At 34.1% G+C, this 20,704-nt stretch overlaps 1 protein-coding gene across 5 annotated transcripts in view; it reads right to left on the bottom strand.

The window, feature by feature from the left end:
• Positions 1-20,704, bottom strand: part of LOC149806481 (transcription factor AP-2-beta-like) — a 59,155-nt gene that overhangs the window by 15,582 nt on the left and 22,869 nt on the right. Inside the window, exons 1-2 of one of the 5 annotated variants that reach the window (XM_089953641.1) lie at positions 11,543-11,951; positions 10,316-10,792 (exon numbers count right to left, since the gene is read on the bottom strand). In XM_089953641.1, coding sequence (XP_089809767.1) covers positions 10,316-10,792; positions 11,543-11,710 — 645 coding nt within the window. In that variant the 5' untranslated portion in view covers positions 11,711-11,951. Of the gene's footprint in view, positions 1-10,315; positions 10,793-10,907; positions 10,962-11,542; positions 11,952-20,704 lie in introns of those variants that run through there. The other 4 variants (XM_089953649.1, XM_089953673.1, XM_089953657.1 and 1 more) reach the window with 4 other exon arrangements.

Raw genomic sequence — 20,704 nt, 5'->3', positions numbered from 1 at the left:
CCACGCATACCGATTTTAAACACAAAGCGAGTGACACTAAATATCATTATTGACATTATAAATATTAATTTTTTCACACAAAACAACGTGCAATTGATAATTAAAGTTTTAGTTAGCAGCATTATTAGGTATATAATTCTGTGTTGATGGACCCTCTTTACGGAAAGTGTTATTCATAGTTTGATGATGTTGTTGAGAGTTTATTGTTGCAAGAAAAATGCAAACATTTGTACCAAAGACACTGTATATAATTTTAGTGTTTGACATAAACTAAATAATAGAAATAGCTAGACAAACATTGTACTGTCCCCTCAATGGAGTTTAATTAAATACAGGAATACAACTTGAAACGGAGAATCTACAAATTAGTCGTCAGAACTGCTGTTTGTACGATTCATTAGCCCCTCGTAGTACATTTCTATAGAAAGTGGATTTTATAGAAGGTTTAACGCCTTCACTACTCCTGTTAGTGTTGACAATGTACATCAGTATTTGGTCCTAATACAATGTACTTCAACCCGCATGGTACCGAAGCGTAATCAAGTCACCAGTGCCACAAGTTCTTGACCAACAATAAGACGGTTGAATTCTAGGTCATTGAATTAATTACAGCAAATTGTTCTGTTCAAAATGTTTTAACAGCCCTCATTTCCTTTCTAATTTTGCCTTAACAAAAATAAACATTTTATAAATCTACCTTTTGCACACCTATCAAACTATTATACCGATCTCCGGTAGGGAAAAGATTTACCCAGATTTATTCTGTTTTACAAAAGCTCTTTTATTTTTATGTTGGATAGACGCAAACGTTGTCTAAATATTCCATAACCTATTTTATTCAATGTTTTTACAGGTGAATATAGAACTTTGTCCTGTCAAACGCAAGTGTCAAGAACCAACAGTAAACAAGTAACTGTTGTCAAATATTTGGGGCGTGGGGCACACCAATAGCATTTGCTTTGCAACATCAAATTAGAAAAGCCTTCTGCTCTGCAATTTGAATGTGATGTCTCATTCTGTTTCGCACCTTGCACTTTTAGTCAATGAAAGATGGAAAGGGTTCATATGCTGAGTAAATACGGCACTTCATTGCTAAATAAACAAAACTCTTCCACGAGTAATTATATTAAAGCGGTACATGACGGCTCAAAAGAGTTTCAGACTGTGCTTGACACATTTCTTAAAACGTTTTGGGCATCCGACAAAAAGTTGCTGCTGCAATCATTGTCTTTGATAATGTTGCCTCTAAACATGCTGTTCCAAATTTCGTAAAATATGTTTATGTACATGTATGGTATTAATGTTATTTATTGTCGCATTTGATTATTTTGCCAATCATAACACACATTCAAGACTTTCTTTACTGCTGTAAAAGATTGAAATGTATACCGTGCGAAAGGAAAGAAATCACATTTTAATCTAATAACATGTACCAATTTGCTTTTCTCCTTAATTGTACGCCTTCTTGCTCGATATGAGTAGATCTCAAACCATGATAGGAGATGATACTACGCTCCAAACACATTTGACGGCTTTGTGTAGCGGCAAAATTACGATGTTATGATATAAATGAATGAGTTGAAGTCATCCAAACGAGCATGCGTGTTAGTCAAGGCATGAGTTGAAGTCATCCAAACGAGCATGCCTGTTAGTTAAGGCATGAGTTGAAGTCATCCAAACGAGCATGCCTGTTAGTTAAGGCATGAGTTGAAGTCATCCAAACAACCTTTCTAGTTAGTTAAGGCATTGAAGTCATCCAAACGAGCATGCATGTTAGTCAAGGCATGAGTTGAAGTCATCCAAAACGAGCATGCCTGTTAGTTAAGGCATGAGTTGAAGTCATCCAAACAACCTTTCTAGTTAGTTAAGGCACTGAAGTCATCCAAACAAGCATGCCTGTTATTTAAGGCAAGCACCACATCTAATCTTTCATCAAAATATGAACTACTTTCAAGGTCTACGAAAACACTGAGAAAAAGCGTATGACAAATTTTACAATGGCTTCAAAGACAGGGCGTATCGTGTCTTCTCACCGCAGCTTTAGAGGATGCTCGGGATTTTTAACAAATGGAAAAAAGGTTTTCTTGAAGGGAAAACGTTGATAATCAAACAATCTATCGTTCATTTAATTATTTTATATATTTTTGTTTAAAATAAAGAAAAAGCATCGGAGGCGTATAAAATTAAGACGGTTGAGTGTTCATATAGTAATCCTATACTCGAAAAGACGAATTAGTGTAACACGGAAACACGTCTGCATTGTCAATAATCCCGTTATACGTGTCCTACCGTGTTTTGAACAAGTTGTGAAGGGATAAATGAACATAATACGAACATATTAGTGGCAACCTATGACGTAACACAAAAGTAATTATCCATCATTCCAAAAATAAGCTCTTAACAATTTCTTGGTGGTTTAAGATTTTGCCTTTGTTCCCCTCCGTTAGAAGAAAATACACTACATAATCTGAATTGAATTCCTACATAATTTAAGCTTTCATGTAAGAGGTTCTGCATTATCCTATTATTGTGTCTGCTGTTTGGTATGTCGAATTCTTTAGGACGGTTTAACCGGCCAAAATGGCATAATACGGAACACGTTATTTTTACAGTTTTTCTATCCAACTCGAGATTACTCCCAGCAGCTCATTAATTGTGCGGGTATTAAAAAATGAGGGCCGTCACCAAAACTGGGTGTAAACGTCCGGAAAGTAATTCCGGCCCCTGCGCGGAACACAGGAAGGGGTATACAAATTGGTCATAATTAGAGGCCTTGTTTAAATCGATGTTTTACCTTTAATCTCGACAAATTGAAGATTTGATCAATTTTTACAACGTTTCGTTTATTTTCAGCGGTGTAAGATAATATGAGTAAAATGATAATTGAACTGTACAACCCTAAAATTATGTGACAAGAAAACTTAACAAGACTTCATAATTTTAAGTACGAAACAAAACTTTTTTAAATATAAATGTCAACAATATTTTCTATTGGAATCATAAGATGTTAAAGTAACCGACGCTTTGACAACGTGAGAATTTATTATACTCACGTTGTCTTTCATTAGTCATGTCGCGTCTTTTAAAATGTATTATAAAGCTTTTCTAAAATAGCCTGGAATGCACGTGTCATGCGCGTTTTATTTATTTTAAAATCATGCATCTATTTCCTGTTGTTTATTAGCTTGTTTCATTCTTTCTTTGTTGATTGCTTGCTTTTTTCCATTTATAATAAAGTTCGGGAAATTGAGTAAACGTCAGCTCGAACTGGAAATATATGAAACAAAGGACGTCGAAGAAACTTGTTTACTTGCCTTGGTCCAGTTAACGAGTTGACAAAAAAGTGAAAAAATCGTTGCATAATATTTTGAAAATACAATGAAACCTATATGTGCATGATACTTCATGTATAGGTGTCCTCATAAATAAGTGCCACTTTATTGACAGGTGTCCTTCTTTATGTATACAGATGCTTATCGTTATATGTGAAGGTGTCCCCTGTATGTATGTGTCACCCTTGACATACAGGTTACATATTTCGGTGAGTATGTAAAAGAAGTGTTTATGCATCAGCGTCCTTAATATGGATATGTCCTCTAAGATAGGTTTTACTATAGTCTGATTTAGTTTCGTACTTTCATCTGAAAATCATGTTTTAAATATTGAACCCTTTGTCTGTTCATTTGGCAAGAATTGGCAGAAATATTCAATTGAGGGAATGCAAATAAGATTATTGCATCTCTGACTTGGATATATATACATGTTCTTTGTTCTTAGCTATTCTTTATTCCAATCTGACGACATTGTCTTACCGCTCTAGTGAGCGACATCTAAACCTAAACAAGTACACGTGACACAGCTATCTGACGGATGTGTGACAGTAACAAGTTCTAGAGTTCTGTAAAGACAAAGACGAGTCAAATTCAATATGGTTAACCCCAATGATAGGCCACATGTACAAATAAATACAACCTTAACTGAAACCAGGACCTTATTTATTGAGGATAGAGACTACGTGCCAGATCCTTATTCCGCTTTAAACCCAGATTCGTTCAAATTATGAGAAGTTACTGAATACAGGATTTCAAACACATCCTTAAAAAGGTCGCTGGAAAATGTCGTCTCATGCTTTTTATTCTTCTCCATATGATCCATGTTTGCCACATGAATGCAATTTTGATCGAAATATGAAAACTCAATCAATATTTTACCAACATATTATTCCTCAAAATCCTAATAAGGATTAGAGATACATTTTTATCGGACCCGCACAAATATACAACAGTTTCGGTGTTCTGTTTGCCGCATATCAAGATCAAAACGGTTATCGAGAACCTAAATCTCAACGAATTAAAGGCTGCTGTATTTTGAAAGCTGCTATCAAACACAAAATCGGCAAATTGGCAGTTGTATGGAATGAGTATCGAACACCTGTTCGGGAAGTTGAACGACGCCATGTATCCGACTTAATTAAAATCAGACATGTATATACACTAAAAATAATAGACCATAGAAAGATTGTTAAATAACATATTTTCAACTAAGAAACTAATTTATAATAGGAAAGTTGCAGGATACGCATCTTATATTTCTAATTTTTTTTTTTTACTGCCATCCATTTGAATAGGTACACATGTAACCATATTTACGCGATAATGAATTTTGAAAGACAGTGTCAAATCTCATTAATTTATTCACATTCATGTTTTCTTTGCATTAAGCTAGTTTGTAGACTTGTTTTCATGAAATGTAGAGGATACTTGTAGCTTTCAAGATGTGTAAGATGATAGGGTATTTTAATTTTTTAAACAAGTTTCTGTCTTTTTCCTATATTTTGAACGAGGGTGGTTTAGCATATCCTGATACTATCATTAATACGCTATAGTATCATGTAATAAAATCAATAACCATGGAAGAGGTGTGGTGGCTGGGAAAGGCAAATTATTGATTTTCGAAAATAAATAACTTGGTCCGCCGCGTAAAAGTTATTTCCGTCTGAGGAAAGGCAAAGGCATTTGCCACGACGATGAGGTCTGCATCCTTCTGATAAGTGATACTAATATTTGTGCAATTAATTTTCTGTATATAGCACATAAATAACTGTTGGAGGGTAATTGGTTTTAACACAGCTTACACCTCTCCAAAAGAAAATATCCTTGACAATATATTTCATAAATGAAGGGGGGGGGGGCAAATAATAATCGAAATCCCAATACGAGCAGATTATATAGGTAATATTTCACATTTTACTTGGTGATAGCGTGCATGTATTGTTTGTCCCTCGTATTAGTTGTACGTGATTTGTGTGTACATGTACATATACCAAGACCACAGAGCCGACATACCAATCTCTTTTTTCAGTTTTATATTGTCCATATTATAAAAGCAGGTGGTATGATTGGTGATAAAATAATTGCTCTCTCCATCGACAAAAGCAACCTCGTAATATGACGCAATGGATTGCGCCATGGTAAGGTATGGAATGGCATGTGACGTTTTAGCTTTGGCGCTTTCCTTTCAATATCAACACTATCTGATGGGTATATGACAAAAGACTATACATCCCCACGACAAGGTCACTTTTCCATTAATAATCTTGATCAGATGTGATGAATCAAAGGGGGAAAGGGTAATTCATCTACCGCCATAGTTAATTAAAATCTGATCCGATATTGCTCTGATGCGGATGTACCATGATTAAGACGTTGAAATCCTGCTATTTTGGATGTTGAGGAAGAAAATGGAAGAAGAAAATTGAAATATCTTAAGACATGCTTTGTTTTGTTTTATAACTATTGTATTGTATAGTGCAAAGATGACTTTGATGCATATGACTTCAGAAAATTACACCTTATTAAAGGTAATTCTAATATTTTTCTTTTTAAATTTCCTTCGCTGCTCATTCACCAGAATGTACCAAAATAGTTTTGAAAAAGTCAAATATGATACTCAAATCTATATTTTTAAAAAATAATTCCATCTGAAAATCTGCCTGTTTAATAATTTGTTACAGAGGAAATACCGTAATATTATGAATCTGTCAATTACCAGTCAAGTTTTGAATACCAAATTTTGTAGAATCTCAACAAAGAAAATATTAATTAGCTTCTGGAGGTTGATTTAAATATCTTTTTTTGATTTTACCTTGTAATATGATGTATTAAAAAAAGCGACCACGAATAAGAGGAACTTTTAACGAAAAATAAGAAACTACATAGTCCATCTTGAAAATATTTTAAAAATTCAAAATGTAAAACTTTGAAAATTCGCCAATAAGAAAATAATTTGAGGAATATATGCCTGAAAAACAGTTTTTTAAAAATCTTTTTCTGTGGAAATAAATTTAATGGCTCAGTTACAACAAAACAAAACAAAAAACATCAATACAAGAGAACTGCTTTCATATCGTCCCACTCATTGTTATTTTATAATTTTCATTCATGTATGCCGCCAAACTTAAATAAAAGACTAATACTGAAATCAAATGGAAATTAAAAGAAAAGCAACTGATATAAACCGTCTCATTTCATCTCAAGAAATCAAATCCAGATCTAGTCTTGTCTATTACACTTTTCAATTGGATTACCGCTCTTCATTTAGAAGAAAAACAAAACGAACCTGTCAAATAAGGGATCGTGACTACACTATATATGTAATCCAAGTCCTAAATAAATAAAGACGAACAGGGTGGCCTATATGGGATCTATTAGACAGCACCTGCTACCGTGCGATTAGACCATATTTCAGTGACCAGCACTACCAATCTCTACATCTTGTTTTAATAACCGAATATTATGTAATATTCCCATCCAGACATGCCCTCATTCATGTTATTTGCTATGTATGTATGTATGTATGTATGTATGTATGTATGTGAAATGTATGTATGTTTCTTTCAAAAAGTTGGAAACTACCGATATTTTATTGTTCAGAGTAAATAAATAAATACGTAAAAGCACTGAATGACTCGTTTTTGTGGTACACAAATATTGTCACAAGCAGTCAAGTTGACATGATATTTGCTCTTTTTATGTCAACAGGAATGAAATTTTATACGCTTCATGTTTCCAAACGATGAATCTTTATAAATTTGGCGCCATGTTGTCTCTGACATTATGAGTTCATGTACATATTTTCTCATTGCAATTATTTGATCAAGTTGAGGAAAATATAATTTATAACATGTAAAATGCATTTCAAAGTAGGAAACCCGATTTTAAATAAAGTCAAGTCACCATAATCGTGACAAAGAGGCAGATATCTGCGTTTATGAGATGTACATCGTACAAATAATATAATTCGAATTATTAATATTTGTATTCTTATTGTATTTTGACTATTATTATTATATTATTCTTATTTTATTATTATTTATTATTCATATTATACTGATTCTTATTGTAGCATTATTATTATTATCATTTATATTAGTAGTAGTAGCAGTAATAGTAGTAATAGTATTGATAATAATATAAAAAGTGGTAGAAGTAGTAGTAATAGTAAGTGTTGTAGTAATAGTATTAGTATTAATAGTAACAGTAGTAAATAATACATAATTTAATAAAAGTATGGTCTTTGAAGACAAAAAACAGACTAAATTACAAACTAATATAATTACCAAATAAAGCGTTCCATAAAGGGTCATTACATTTTTTTTTTACAAGGAGTGTAATATTTTAGTTATAATTTTATTTGTTATCTAAATGTTTGCTAGATTATTAAATTGTTGTCAGATTAACATATTTATGGCAAGAAGGTGCTCTTTTAGTTTGAAATTCATTCTGGTGAATCGACATAATATTTTACCGACATCAATACACAGAAGTCTGGATATGTCAAGTTTTACAGAGGGTGATTATTTATGTCAGAACTGTGTTGATGTTACAAAATTGCCTGGGGTTTTGACAAGACGAAGTACGGTGCATTCCGGACAACAATAGTAATCGCAATCATATTTTACCCGAGGCAAAACTTGTACTTGGCTGTTTTCCCTGTAGTTCTATTTTGATATGCTTCAAAGTTGGGATATCCTTGGGAATAAATGTTTACTACATCATGTTTAATCAGGTATACGTAGTGATTTTTACAATGGAAGAAATAAACAACACATTTAATTTTCTTTCGGTTTTAGGACGAAATGATTCCGTTTCTTTTCACAGAAGCAAGTCTTATAAAGATTTGCGAATTACGTTTTAGCGACGGAGAAAGATGCATTTTGCAAGTAACATGACGACATTCACTTCGAAGATGAGCAAAGTATGTTCGTTGATAAATATGTAAACATAATTCGTATAACATAAAACTACATGTAGAAAAGTTAAATTTAAGTTGTGCGTTTTAATCTAAATATTTAATCTTTGTCTTCATGATAGGATATTTATTCTGTTCACGCTTTAATAAATATGGAGATATTTAGGTTGTGTTTTGTTGTTTGTTTTTTGTTTGTGATTGTTAATGCTACAGCAGACCAAATTTGTACATGAAGCTTTAGGAAGACCTCGGTAAAGTGATGTGAAGTTAATATGACCCATTCATATCCATGGATGTTAATTTGTTTTATGTTTATTGTTTACTAAGGTACAGAAGTATCAGATAAATTTATATATAAATAAACTAAAGATTATCATTCAAGTAAAGAATATTGCATTGATATTTTACATTATTGTCATGTGATCGTAGTGCGGACATGAATCATACTATAGTGTGGAGATTTTGTGTCATGCATCAATAAATTCTGATTTGCAGTTCCCTTATCAGCAGCGTTTATAAAAAAAGGAATCGAACTTATGCAACATTTCAGATAATATTTTGTCCTGTCCACTAACGAGGGTTTTATTATTTTGGAGAAGAGATGGGCATGTGAGACTTTGCTTTTATATCAGATGATTATGCAACAAACTTGAGGGAATCGGCAGGAAGTTGTGGATTACTTCCCTAGAATCGCACGACGGGGAATACTTAATTCATTAACAAGTTCGTATTAAGTACTGAACTACGGAGTTGCTCTTCTCGAGATAAGGAGGAATATATGCTCAAACGCATCGCACATGCTGGTCGGCTATAACCCATATGCTGAATTTTACACAGAACTTTTGGAAAAACCGTTAAATAAACAGTAATACCTTCAATGTTCAATCTGATGTGAAGTAAAAAACACACACATGCATCTGAAGACGCCCATGTGGTGAAGGGCAATTGAGTTAATAAATGAATGCATGAAAGAATACATAAATAAATGCAGCCATGATACTACTGCGCCGATCAAAATAGTTTGCCTGAAATGTTGACCAAAATGTAAACCCTCTTCCTATTATTATTATTATTAATATTATTAATATTATTATTATTATTTGACACGATGTGAATTTAATCTCCTTTTTTAAAAATCAACCTTTGAATATTTTTAACCTGATCTCAAGGAAAAACTTTCTCATAATTTATATTTTATAAATGTATATTTTTATGACTTATGTCTTATTCGGAACCGGACCGCACAATCCATTAGGGTGCGCCATTAAACCTTTATATTTCCGCCAGACATTTTACGTACTTTTCCCTTTCATGTACGAATAGATAAATATCTTTATGGTTAATTAAGCATGTGCAATGTACATGAATCATAAGTAACAAACTTATTCAGGCAGTGAATTGTCACAATTTTCTTATAATAACCATCATCCGGGAATCCAATAGCTTTGCCATTATAACGAATCTGCGTGTTTATAAGATCTAAGGTACAAAATTGGTTATTATTTCTATTACATTTCTTCCGAGTTTCAAATAGAAGAGGCATCCAGTTTTAAGTAATATCTTAATGAACATAATATGGTTCGCAAACATTTTTCCTTTTAAATACATCTCCAGCTGCCAAACTTTATAGCTCAAGCTTAGTTACTGACAATAAAGTAAATTTAAAATAACGATGTAATCGGAGAATATTAAGTACCATTAGTTAGTAAGTATTTTTAGTTATTATTATTTAAATATGCAGAAAATACATAAACATTAACTAGTTTCAACTCTTTGTTCCCTATATTTTAACCATCTTTATTATAAAATTATCAAGTATCCCTAGGATGTAAGATTCTAGTTATAGAAGCTACTGAACACAGAAAATGAAATAAATAAATAGGATGTGAAATTTCTTGAAAGGAAAACGCGAAAATTGTTTTGTTTATTACGTAGATCTAAATTAAACGCGCATATCTTACCTAAGCGATAAAAATACCATATTTTGTAAACAAAATTACTGTTAATTAACAATGTATGTACATACTCAATTAACAATTTATGTTCAATTGTATAAAATGCCTACCTGACTGCCATCGTCCATTCCCATTGCTGTAGTTCCATGCAAATTTAACATAGAAGGATCCTGTTCTCCAAATCCAAGATGGGGGTGGTGGCTGGGCACTAAGATGTCCGGACGTCGCATCACTCCATAGTCTGGTCGCCTGTTATCGTGGGTGGGGAGTCCATGGTGCATATTATGCAAATCTTCACGGTGACGTAATACATTTCTGTCTGGAGCGTGAAGCTGATGATACTGTTGAGTTGGTTGATGAAAACTACTAAGGTGGGAATACGGGTCTGAGTTCATGTGGTGATGATGAAACTCCATGGGCTGTTGGGAAGGCAGGTTGTAGGGAGGAGGAAAGTAGGGAGGCTGAAAATCCCCTGTGGTGGGTGTGTGTGACAGTCGCGGGGGTGGGGGGAAGGATGCTGTGGTGGCCACTGTACTGACCAGCTGTCCAAGTCCTCCATGATTCCCAATGACATCACGTCGGTCCTGCTGAAAATCATTAAAAACAAAATTACAGAATAGAGCCATTAGAAGATACAAAAGCAAAATAATTCGTTCAGTCAAAAGATATAATTCCCAGCTATAAAACATCAAAATATTTTACCTTGACATAACTGTATCAAATACACAAAACAGTTTCATCTTGTCCCTATTGTGAAGCAAGTCCATTGTGCGGGTTGGACCACTAGGTACGCGCTCTATATAGAATTACTAGGCACAAGAAAGAGACATGTTTTCCCTTGGGCAAAATTTCTATAGAGCAGGACAGAAAAATCCCCGTGCCCTGCGGCAATCGTATCTAATGAGTTATTTGATGTAGATTCTATAGTAGTGTAGTTTGTGTATCTTGTAGAACTCATAATGACGATATGAAGGAAGGGATAAGCCAAGTCTGATAAATCGGAAATGCATTAATATTCCATATGGGACTCCATGTCAGTGATATACAAAGCAAAGAGCTCTTGGTATAAATCTGAAGATCCCATTTAATACATTATCGTGAAACTTAATTTAGACCGATCAGTAAATAAAAACATTACACCTTACTTCCAGCATTGTCGCATTAATAGAGATTTAATTACGACGTGGCATAAACGTAATTCACGATGCCCCACTCTCAATTCAAGATGATATATAAAAGAAAATATGACACCGAAAAGCAAGGTTTCTTGCTATTATGTGATGAGAAATATTCAACAAAACGTTAGAAATATATACAAATAAAAATGGGATAGAAACCTCGTTGTGGTCAAGACTGAGTCCAAATGCGGTCGGCATATTTTGATCTCTTTTGTAAAATGGTGAAACTCTTTCTAGCTCTGTGAGTGTCCCAATTGTTTTTTCTATTCCGTTTTCGCTCGAAGATGTCACTGGTGTTAAGATTACTGGACTAATTACTGCTGACATTCCTCAAACATACAGGGGATTCCATTAAACATCCTGATCAAGCTAATTATCCGTATCGGTCCGAACTCTTGTGTATAAAAACAGTCAGATTTCAACACCAACTATTCACAATTTATCCCAAAATACAAGAATCACTCTTGACCAAATGTAGGTAGTGGCACCAAATATATTCCTGCCTCGAGTATTAAATCTCCAATCTTCAAGATGTCAAAATGCTCTCTACTGCTAATGCCCAGCGGCACTGGATTAATATACTGGGAGCTATACTGGTGAGGACAATGAAATAGGGCGGGGTTTAATGCTCACTGGAGCGCGAGGCATGACGAACGCGAGTGAGGACGGCCTACTTCCCTTCTCAATGATCACCTAGCTATACGAGATTGGTTGAAAGCAGGCAATTTGAGTGAAACTCAATGTCTGACACTGTTAGTCCAACCCTTATCCGGATCTCGATTGAAAATCCATTAAGAAAAGTCAAGCCATTGAAATGTGTTTTAATTAACTAACTATCATGCTTTATACCTATGAAAGTGCGTTGAATGTTGCTACTAGTGGTATTTACAGTGACTGTAGACATTATAATTGGTTGTAGATTACATAATAGGAGAAAGTATAATTAACGGATATCGAAATACCATTTCCTGAGTAAATCTCGGAGATATAGTGTCTAGATTAATTTGATAATTACTGTCAAAAGTATGTTTGAAAATAGATTTTAAAAAATTGTATTTTTTCTCGAATATATGAAGAAAAGTGGTTTACTGGTTTGTTCAAATATTTTTTTATTTATTTATATATTTATTTATTTAAATCGATATTCCTGATTGATGTACATTTTAAATTATAATCTAGTTACTAATACTGTCCTAACTGTACTGCAAACTTTCAGTTTGTACTAATTATAAATAACCATATTACATACATATTTCTTATATTTTAAATATTATTGTGCCTTTCAAAAATTTATTTATTGTTTATTGTATGCGTGTGAAATTAGGATTTGATTTGTTGGGAAATTCATTTTCTGAAATAATAGTAACCTTTCTTCATAAAAAAATTTCTTTTATAGGAATCGTTTTTGTTATATAGAAAACTCTTTAGTTTCATTTTAAGTAACTCCTTTAATCCATAAGAATTTGTATTTGAAGGCATCTGCAAAAGATGATAAGATATTTATATTTATACTTTCTTCAGGATGATACTACTCTATATACGTACGTCAACGGTTACTTGTATGTGAGAATTGTAATCAACATTTATTGACAAAACACCTCTTGAGATATGTTGAAAATCGTTTAAGTTTATTTTTATTATATAGAAAGTTAGTTTGTTTTATGGAGGAATAAACTAGTGACGTTTAATTGTATTTTGCTGGTGAATATTGGTGAATGGTTTCTATAAAATAAATTAAAGCTCTAATATATATTATTTTAATCAGTAAATTGACGCGTTTTCTTGAATTATTTAATCATTTTGGCTCGGACATAACGAGTCATGTGCAAGTTTTCTATTCTTTGAAATTATGGTTTGAAATGCATACATTGGTTGCGTCAGTCCGTCTGATACATATATCAAAGGATTCACGGTGAAACATACTGAAAGAACGAAGCTCCTTTCTAATGTAAGAAAATTAATATCTAGGAAACTGAAGGCACAGAAGATAATTGTACTAAGGTCTTGCACTGAATGTTAAATGTAATATTCAATGTAATAAATGTAATATTCAACGATTGATGGCAAGCAAGATTCAGTTAGATGGAATCATAATTTCGATCGTAAAAATGACGGCAAATATCCCTGTTGGTTCGGGGGTTTTTCTTGGGGGGTGGGGTGAGTTGGTGGGTATTAATTGTGTGATTTTGGCATAAACTAGCGCTAATACGTTATGGCACTGAGGTGCATCTATCAATATTATGCATGTCACATCATTGAAATCAATGTAACTTTATTAACTCGTGACTATTTCCAAAAACAAATATAAATTATTAATTAGCTGAATAATTAATGGACCTGCTATCGCGATAGCATACTAAATAAATACTTTTCCTCCTTGTGTACCTATTATTTTACAGAAAATTTGTAATGAATTACTATTCACTAGTGTATCGGAAGAAAGCAGCTCTATGCAACTAAACTAACACACAAGAATCTCATATAAGGCACTGTAAAATAATGTGTGTCTGTGTGTGTGTGTGTGTGTGTGTGTGTGTATTTAACGTAGCTTTTAACAATTTGAGACGTATTGCTAAGATGTCTGCGGTGCGGAAGTGTATAGTGATGTCTAGCACTGTGGCATAATATTCCACCCAGTCACACTATTCTGATGCCAGGCCCACCACACTAACCTCTTAATGGTGAGCAAGGTAGCTGCATGCTAACATTTTTACAGGTCTTTGATATGATTCGGCCGGGGTTCGAATCCGGGACCTCCCGCATCCAAGACGGACGCTCTAACCATTTAGACCTAAGCGGTCTATTAAGTAAGAAAGTACCTCTGAGTTGTACGCTTCTAGCACACTGTAAGTAAGAATGAGCCCAAGTTTCACACGTCTGAACTACAAAATCAAACAAGTGGCTTTCTTGTTTTAGTTGGACGTTTGAAGTGTTAAACCACTGTGCTTAATAAAGAACCAGTCTGTCCCTTCTCATCATTCAATTAACGATTAATTAGGGTTAACTTATGTACAGCACGTGTTCTTAATATCCGAATCAACCTCTCTACAATATGTTTTGTGGTCTTCATATTTGAATGTAAAAAAGTATGAACATTCGTGGGAGTACGTGAGCTGATAATACCAGTACTCATATGATAGCTAAGCCAATACTAATAGACCCACCGTCCCCTGCGAATAGTGTCAGTTTCGAAAGAGTAATAGACCCATGTTCCCCTGGGAATAGTGCTATTCCAATAGACTCACGGTCCACTGTGAATAGTGCTAATTCCAACAGTGACACCATCCTCTGCGAATAGTGTCAATTTCGAAAGAGCAATAGACCCACAGTCTCCTGGGAATAGTGCTATTCCAATAGACCCACGGTTCACTGTGAATAGAGCTAATTCCAATAGACACACCATCCTCTGAGAATAGTGCTAATTTTAATAGACCCAATAAACAGCTACTAAAAATCTATCGGAGGTGAAAGATCTAGTCTCTCTCAAGGGTAGCGTACGGATAATCAGTTGAGTAAAATTGACCGTCAATACGTCACACTGAATTATTGAATTATTGGAACTTTTTATTTATATTTATTCTGATATGAATCTGGTTAGATGCTAAAAGTGATTCATCCATCCATCCATCCATCCATCCATCCATACACACATCCATCCATCCACCCATCCATCCATCCATCCATCCATACATACACACATACACACACGTCCATCCATCCATCCATATACATACATGCATACATACATACATACATACATACATACATACATACATACTTTTTGTTGTTGTAGGGTTTAACGCCATTTTTCAGCACATGATAGGCTATACATGGCGGCCAGTATTAATGGTGGAGGAAGAAACCGGGAAAACCCCTGAAAGAACCACCGACCCACGAGAAGCTACGGGCAAGCTTGTCGATCAAATTTTTGTATCGTGAATTTGCGTGCATCTGCGTACCGGTGATTTTTCAACAATAACATCGAAAACTTTACAAATAAAGAACATTCAGTACTAAAATGAACGGCACACATAAATTGCCTATGATTTGTCTAGTTTTGCTTAGTAGGTCAGTATATTCATGGCGATTCATTTATTTTTGCTTAGTTGGCCATTATATACATGGCGATTCGTTTAGTTTTGCTTAGTTGGTCAGTATATACATGGCGATTCATCTAGTTTTGCTTAGTTGGCCAGTATATTCATGGTGATTCATCTAATTTTGCTTAGTTGGCCAGTATATTCATAGCGATTCATCTAGTTTTGCTTAGTTGGCCAGAATATTCAGGAGGATTCATCTAGTTTTGCTTAGTTGGTCAGTAGATTCATCGCGATTCATCTAGTTTGGCTTAGTTGGTCAGTATATTCATGATTATCCTTCTAGTTTTGCTTAGTTGGCCAGTCCATTCATGGTGATTCATCTAGTTTTGCTTAGTTGGCCAGTATATTCACGACGATTCATCTAGTTTTGTTTAGTTGGTCAGCATATTCATGATTATTCATCTAGCATTGCTTAGTTGGCCAGTATGTTCATGGTGATTCATCTAGTTTTGCTTAGTTGGTCAGTATTTTCATGGTGATTCATCTAGTTTTGCTTAGTTGGTCAGTATATTCAGGAAGATTCATCTAGTTTTGCTTAGTTGGTCAGTATATTCATGGCGATTCATATAGTTTTGCTTTGTTGGCCAGTATATTCATGATTATTCCTCTAGTTTTGCTTAGTTGGTCAGTATATTCAGGAAGATTCATCTAGTTTTGCTTAGTTGGCCATTATATTCATGGCGATTCATCTAGTTTTGCTTAGTTGGCCAGTATATTCATGACGATTCATCTAGTTTTGCTTTCTTGGCAAGCGTTATCATGACGATTCATCTAGTTTTGTTTAGTTGGTCAGAGTATTCATGACGATTTATATAGATTTGCTTGGTTGGCCAGCGTATTCATGACGATTTATATAGATTTGCTTGGTTGACCAGCGTATTCATGACGATTTATATAGATTTGCTTGGTTGGCCAGCGTATTCATGACGATTTATATAGATTTGCTTGGTTGGCCGGCGTATTCATGACGATTTATATAGATTTGCTTGGTTGGCCGGCGTATTCATGACGATTTATATAGATTTGCTTGGTTGGCCGGCGTATTCATGACGATTTATATAGATTTGCTTGGTTGGCCGGCGTATTCATGACGATTTATATAGATTTGCTTGGTTGGCCGGCGTATTCATGACGATTTATATAGATTTGCTTGGTTGACCGGCGTATTCATGACGATTTATATAGATTTGCTTGGTTGACCGGCGTATTCATGACGATTTATATAGATTTGCTTGGTTGACCAGCGTATTCATGACGATTTATATAGATTTGCTTGGTTGACCAGCGTATTCATGACGATTTATATAGATTTGCTTGGTTGACCAGCGTATTCATGACGATTATATAGATTTGCTTGGTTGACCAGCGTATTCCATTTTGTTATTGAACTACTAACATAATTATTGACATAAATGCATGATTTTTTCATTTCATCTTCCCAACTTATGTAAGTATTAATGTCACCATTCCATGTAATATTCGAAATAAAACTTATTATTTTATGAAGCCTTATTTTCGCTTTTATTTCTCTATCATACAACTAAAACAAGTATATTTTACTACTTGTACGTATTCCGAATAATCCCACTGTTGATTTGTTTCTTGTTTTCTGTAAAAGTAGCGTATCCTCTCGTGCATCGCACAAAAATGCTAGCTGGAAATCTCAAAGAATCGACTTTATCCGTATTTTTTCAATCAAAAGTATGTATGCTATTCTGATCTGTATATTTTACATCCGCAAAATACCTTCACACTAAGACCCAAAATACCAACACACTTAGTCCCAAAACACCTTCACACTTAGTCCCAAAATACCAACACACTTGGTCTTTGTTAGCGAAATTAGTTTTGAACAACTTAAAAAGCGGTCAGATTGCTTTTATTAGAGCAGTACAAAAGTAAAATGAAAAGAGCATAATATGCGACTCCCTTTTGTTGTATATGGAGTGGACCAGTCGAAGATGTGAGGTCCCCTGTTTGATTTAGAGTAACTCAAGATCGCGACGGTACGTTGGTCGCTGCTCTTTATTACACATTCCATTCTGTCGTATTTTACATATGCAAGCTCACTAGATAATTGTTGTTGATATCCACTCGATAAAATATTCCATTTTAACGGAGCCACCCAAAGTAGCCACTTAAAATCCCCAAATTAGCAAGAAGAGATCTTTCACGCCAAAATGACAAACCCAAATATGTTCCAGCGTACACTGATAAGGCAAATGCCATCTCAATGTCAGGACGAAATCAACACAGGAAAATGAGGCGCTTACGAAAATTACTCATGATATTAAAGTCAGATCTCTGATGATGACACCACATTTATGAAACAGATTTCTTTCGTTTCTTTCTTAGTGTTATCGTTAGATGTATGTCCTTTTAATTACGTAGACACGAAACTGTGCGTATTTATAAAAAAAAAACTTTGACATTAAAAAAAAGAACAAATCCAAAGGGATCATGTAACAAAACGCGAACGCATTCGTACTGCACTTCTGCGGTACCAGGTTCGAACCCCGTTTAGTAGCGCGTGCATTTATCTAGGTTCTCTGTTTCCTTTGACCTCAAAGACCACCTTAAGCCAAGATCTAAGTTGTCAAGAGTACATTTTCGAATAGTTAGAATCGATACAACTGAGTTGTCAAGAGTACATTTTCGAATAGTTAGAATCGATACAACTGAGTTGTCAAGAGTACATTTTCGAATAGTCAGAATCGATACAACTGAGTTGTGAAGAGTACATTTTCGAATTGTTAGAATCTGAGTTGTCAAGAGTACATTTTCGAATAGTTAGAACTGATACAATGGATAAAAGTGATATAAAATGAACTTCAAATGTCAACATATAACAATATTCGAAGCTCACGGGTAGTAACCGAGCAGACTGGGGGTTGCATTCCCAAGGCACTGTATAATTAGATAACCTATAACTGAAAGGATCCCTGAACTTTATCTCGGGTTAAATGAAACTAAGGTAGATAAGCTTTTTGTTCAGTTTATCTCCCAAGCGTACTCCAAACGTTTATGCAGATACAATGTGTTGACTTTCATTGAATCAAGAGGCCAGCTGTACAAATTTAACTCGTATATCGATGAAATATTTTTTTTTGGTTACATTTAATACATTACAACATCGTGCTAATACATTACAACCATGTGTTTCTGTGATCGTTTTGCCACTCACAGCCGTGAGAAAATATTACCTAATGGACATTGCTGGCCCAACCGTTACACAAATATCTGCAGCATAACGATTGGTTCTCTGCAGTAAAATGGGATTTTAACGGAGAAATGCTTGCCAAGGAGATTTAGAAGATCTCGAATCCATGTTTGGAGTTCTTATAATAATCGTTTCATCGCAAAAGTAGTAGATATCCAAACAGAATTAACGAATTGTCTGGATAATGCTCCAGTCAAGTGCTCCGGAGTCTTTTTCAGTCTGGGTTTTGTTCCTAGCAGATTTGAGTTGGGCATTGTGCCGCCCAGACATCATGGCGCTCGAAATGACTACAGAAAAACACGTTCATCCAGGATCTAATGCGAGGTCTTTTATATTTTATGTAAACTTTGTCATGTATATTTTAATGGAAAGGTTTGGCTCATTCTCACAGAGACCAACACACAGGAAAGAAAAATTGCTTACTCAAGGCTATTATTGTGTTATTTAATTGATTTGATTCAGTGGAGTTAAGAGCGAAAGGTCTACATAAACATTTACAATGGCTGAACATACAGTGGCAAGTTTTACTTGAGAATTTTCTAGCTTTCACACCTTATTCTTATGGGCATATTGTATGGAATTTAATCAGATTTTGCGCTGATGTAAAAATGTACCAACTATAGACGTGTGGAGCCTAGAGAAAACTGAATACAGTGATATCAATGTTTGTAATTACTTGTTAATCAATTATTTAATTATTAATTAATACTATGATTAATTAAAACGTTTGATTTAATTTACATAATTTATTGAAAGGAAAATAAATATGAACAAATAAGTATTAATTATATCGTGTACAGAAAAATATTGAAACTTCATTAAAAAGCATATCATATAAGATATTCCATGAGGAAAATAAATAAATAACCAAATACACATGACAAAAAATACTTCTGCAAATGTGTTAAATGTTCACTAATGTTTTGTTTAATATTAAAAGTGCATGCTGGCGTTTTGCTTTCATTTTCCATTGTTCGCAAAATTCACAAGCGTATTGAAATCATGGCTCTAGGGCGATAAATAGTAGATGCCACTAAATATCATCTTAGCATTATAAAGAATGTAGTGAACACCTGAAAAATTGAAAGAAGATAAAGACAAAGCAGGGATACAGGTGTTGAAAAGGTCTATATAATTAAACTTGTAATAACTCACCAGGTCGTCATGCGGGGCGTAGGGAGTCTGAAGCAGGGGCGTTGTGGAGAGACATGTCAACATTACAAAGTGAATCTATCTGCATGAATCACATAACCTAGTAGATGTGACAAATAAATGAATGCCCACTACTTTGAATATCCATCACACTTAGGGGAGGGGCCAAGGAATGAGCTGGCTTTGCGGTCAATAAGTTGACTCATTTCCAAACCGAATATATAACAGTTGAATGCTTTAGAAGTAATACAAAATATCATTTAACGCTTGAAGTAAAAATAATTAAAAATTATGGTTAAAATTACAATTTAGAAAAATACAAGATAACTTGATTAATCAAAATTTTGAAACTGAAGTGACTGGTCAACATTTCGGTGCAATTAAGCGTTAATAAAGAACAATTTTGACTGCATTAAGACATACTTCAGCATTAGGTTGAGTTTTTAATGCTAGATACATACATTTGTCAAAGACGAAATCTTAAACAAAATTTTCTTTCAAATAGATAAAGAAGCATTTTAAAATTAAAATATAATTATAAAAAAAGTAAATATTGCATATCAGCATCTTTCATTAAAGTTTGTTTTGTTGGTTAGATAAGACACATTTTTTGTATATTTGAATTGAAGTGCTTAATAGAATTTTGATTCATGGCACACAATTTTACTTTCAGTCCTTCTTTTTCTTTCTAAATGCTGCTATGAGAGAGAGAGAGAGAGAGAGAGAGAGAGGTTGGTGGGGGAATTAATGATGCAAACAAACCGATAAGACCGTTTGTATCTGTGAAAATGAAACAGTCCATTCATCCTCTCAGACAAATTAGAAACAAGACTACTTAAAATATCAATT

This window comes from Sinohyriopsis cumingii, chromosome 1 (assembly GCF_028554795.1).
Source record: "Sinohyriopsis cumingii isolate HCF-2022 chromosome 1, ASM2855479v2, whole genome shotgun sequence".
NCBI lineage: Eukaryota > Metazoa > Mollusca > Bivalvia > Unionida > Unionidae > Sinohyriopsis > Sinohyriopsis cumingii.
This window is presented reverse-complemented; position numbering and strand designations above follow the sequence as displayed.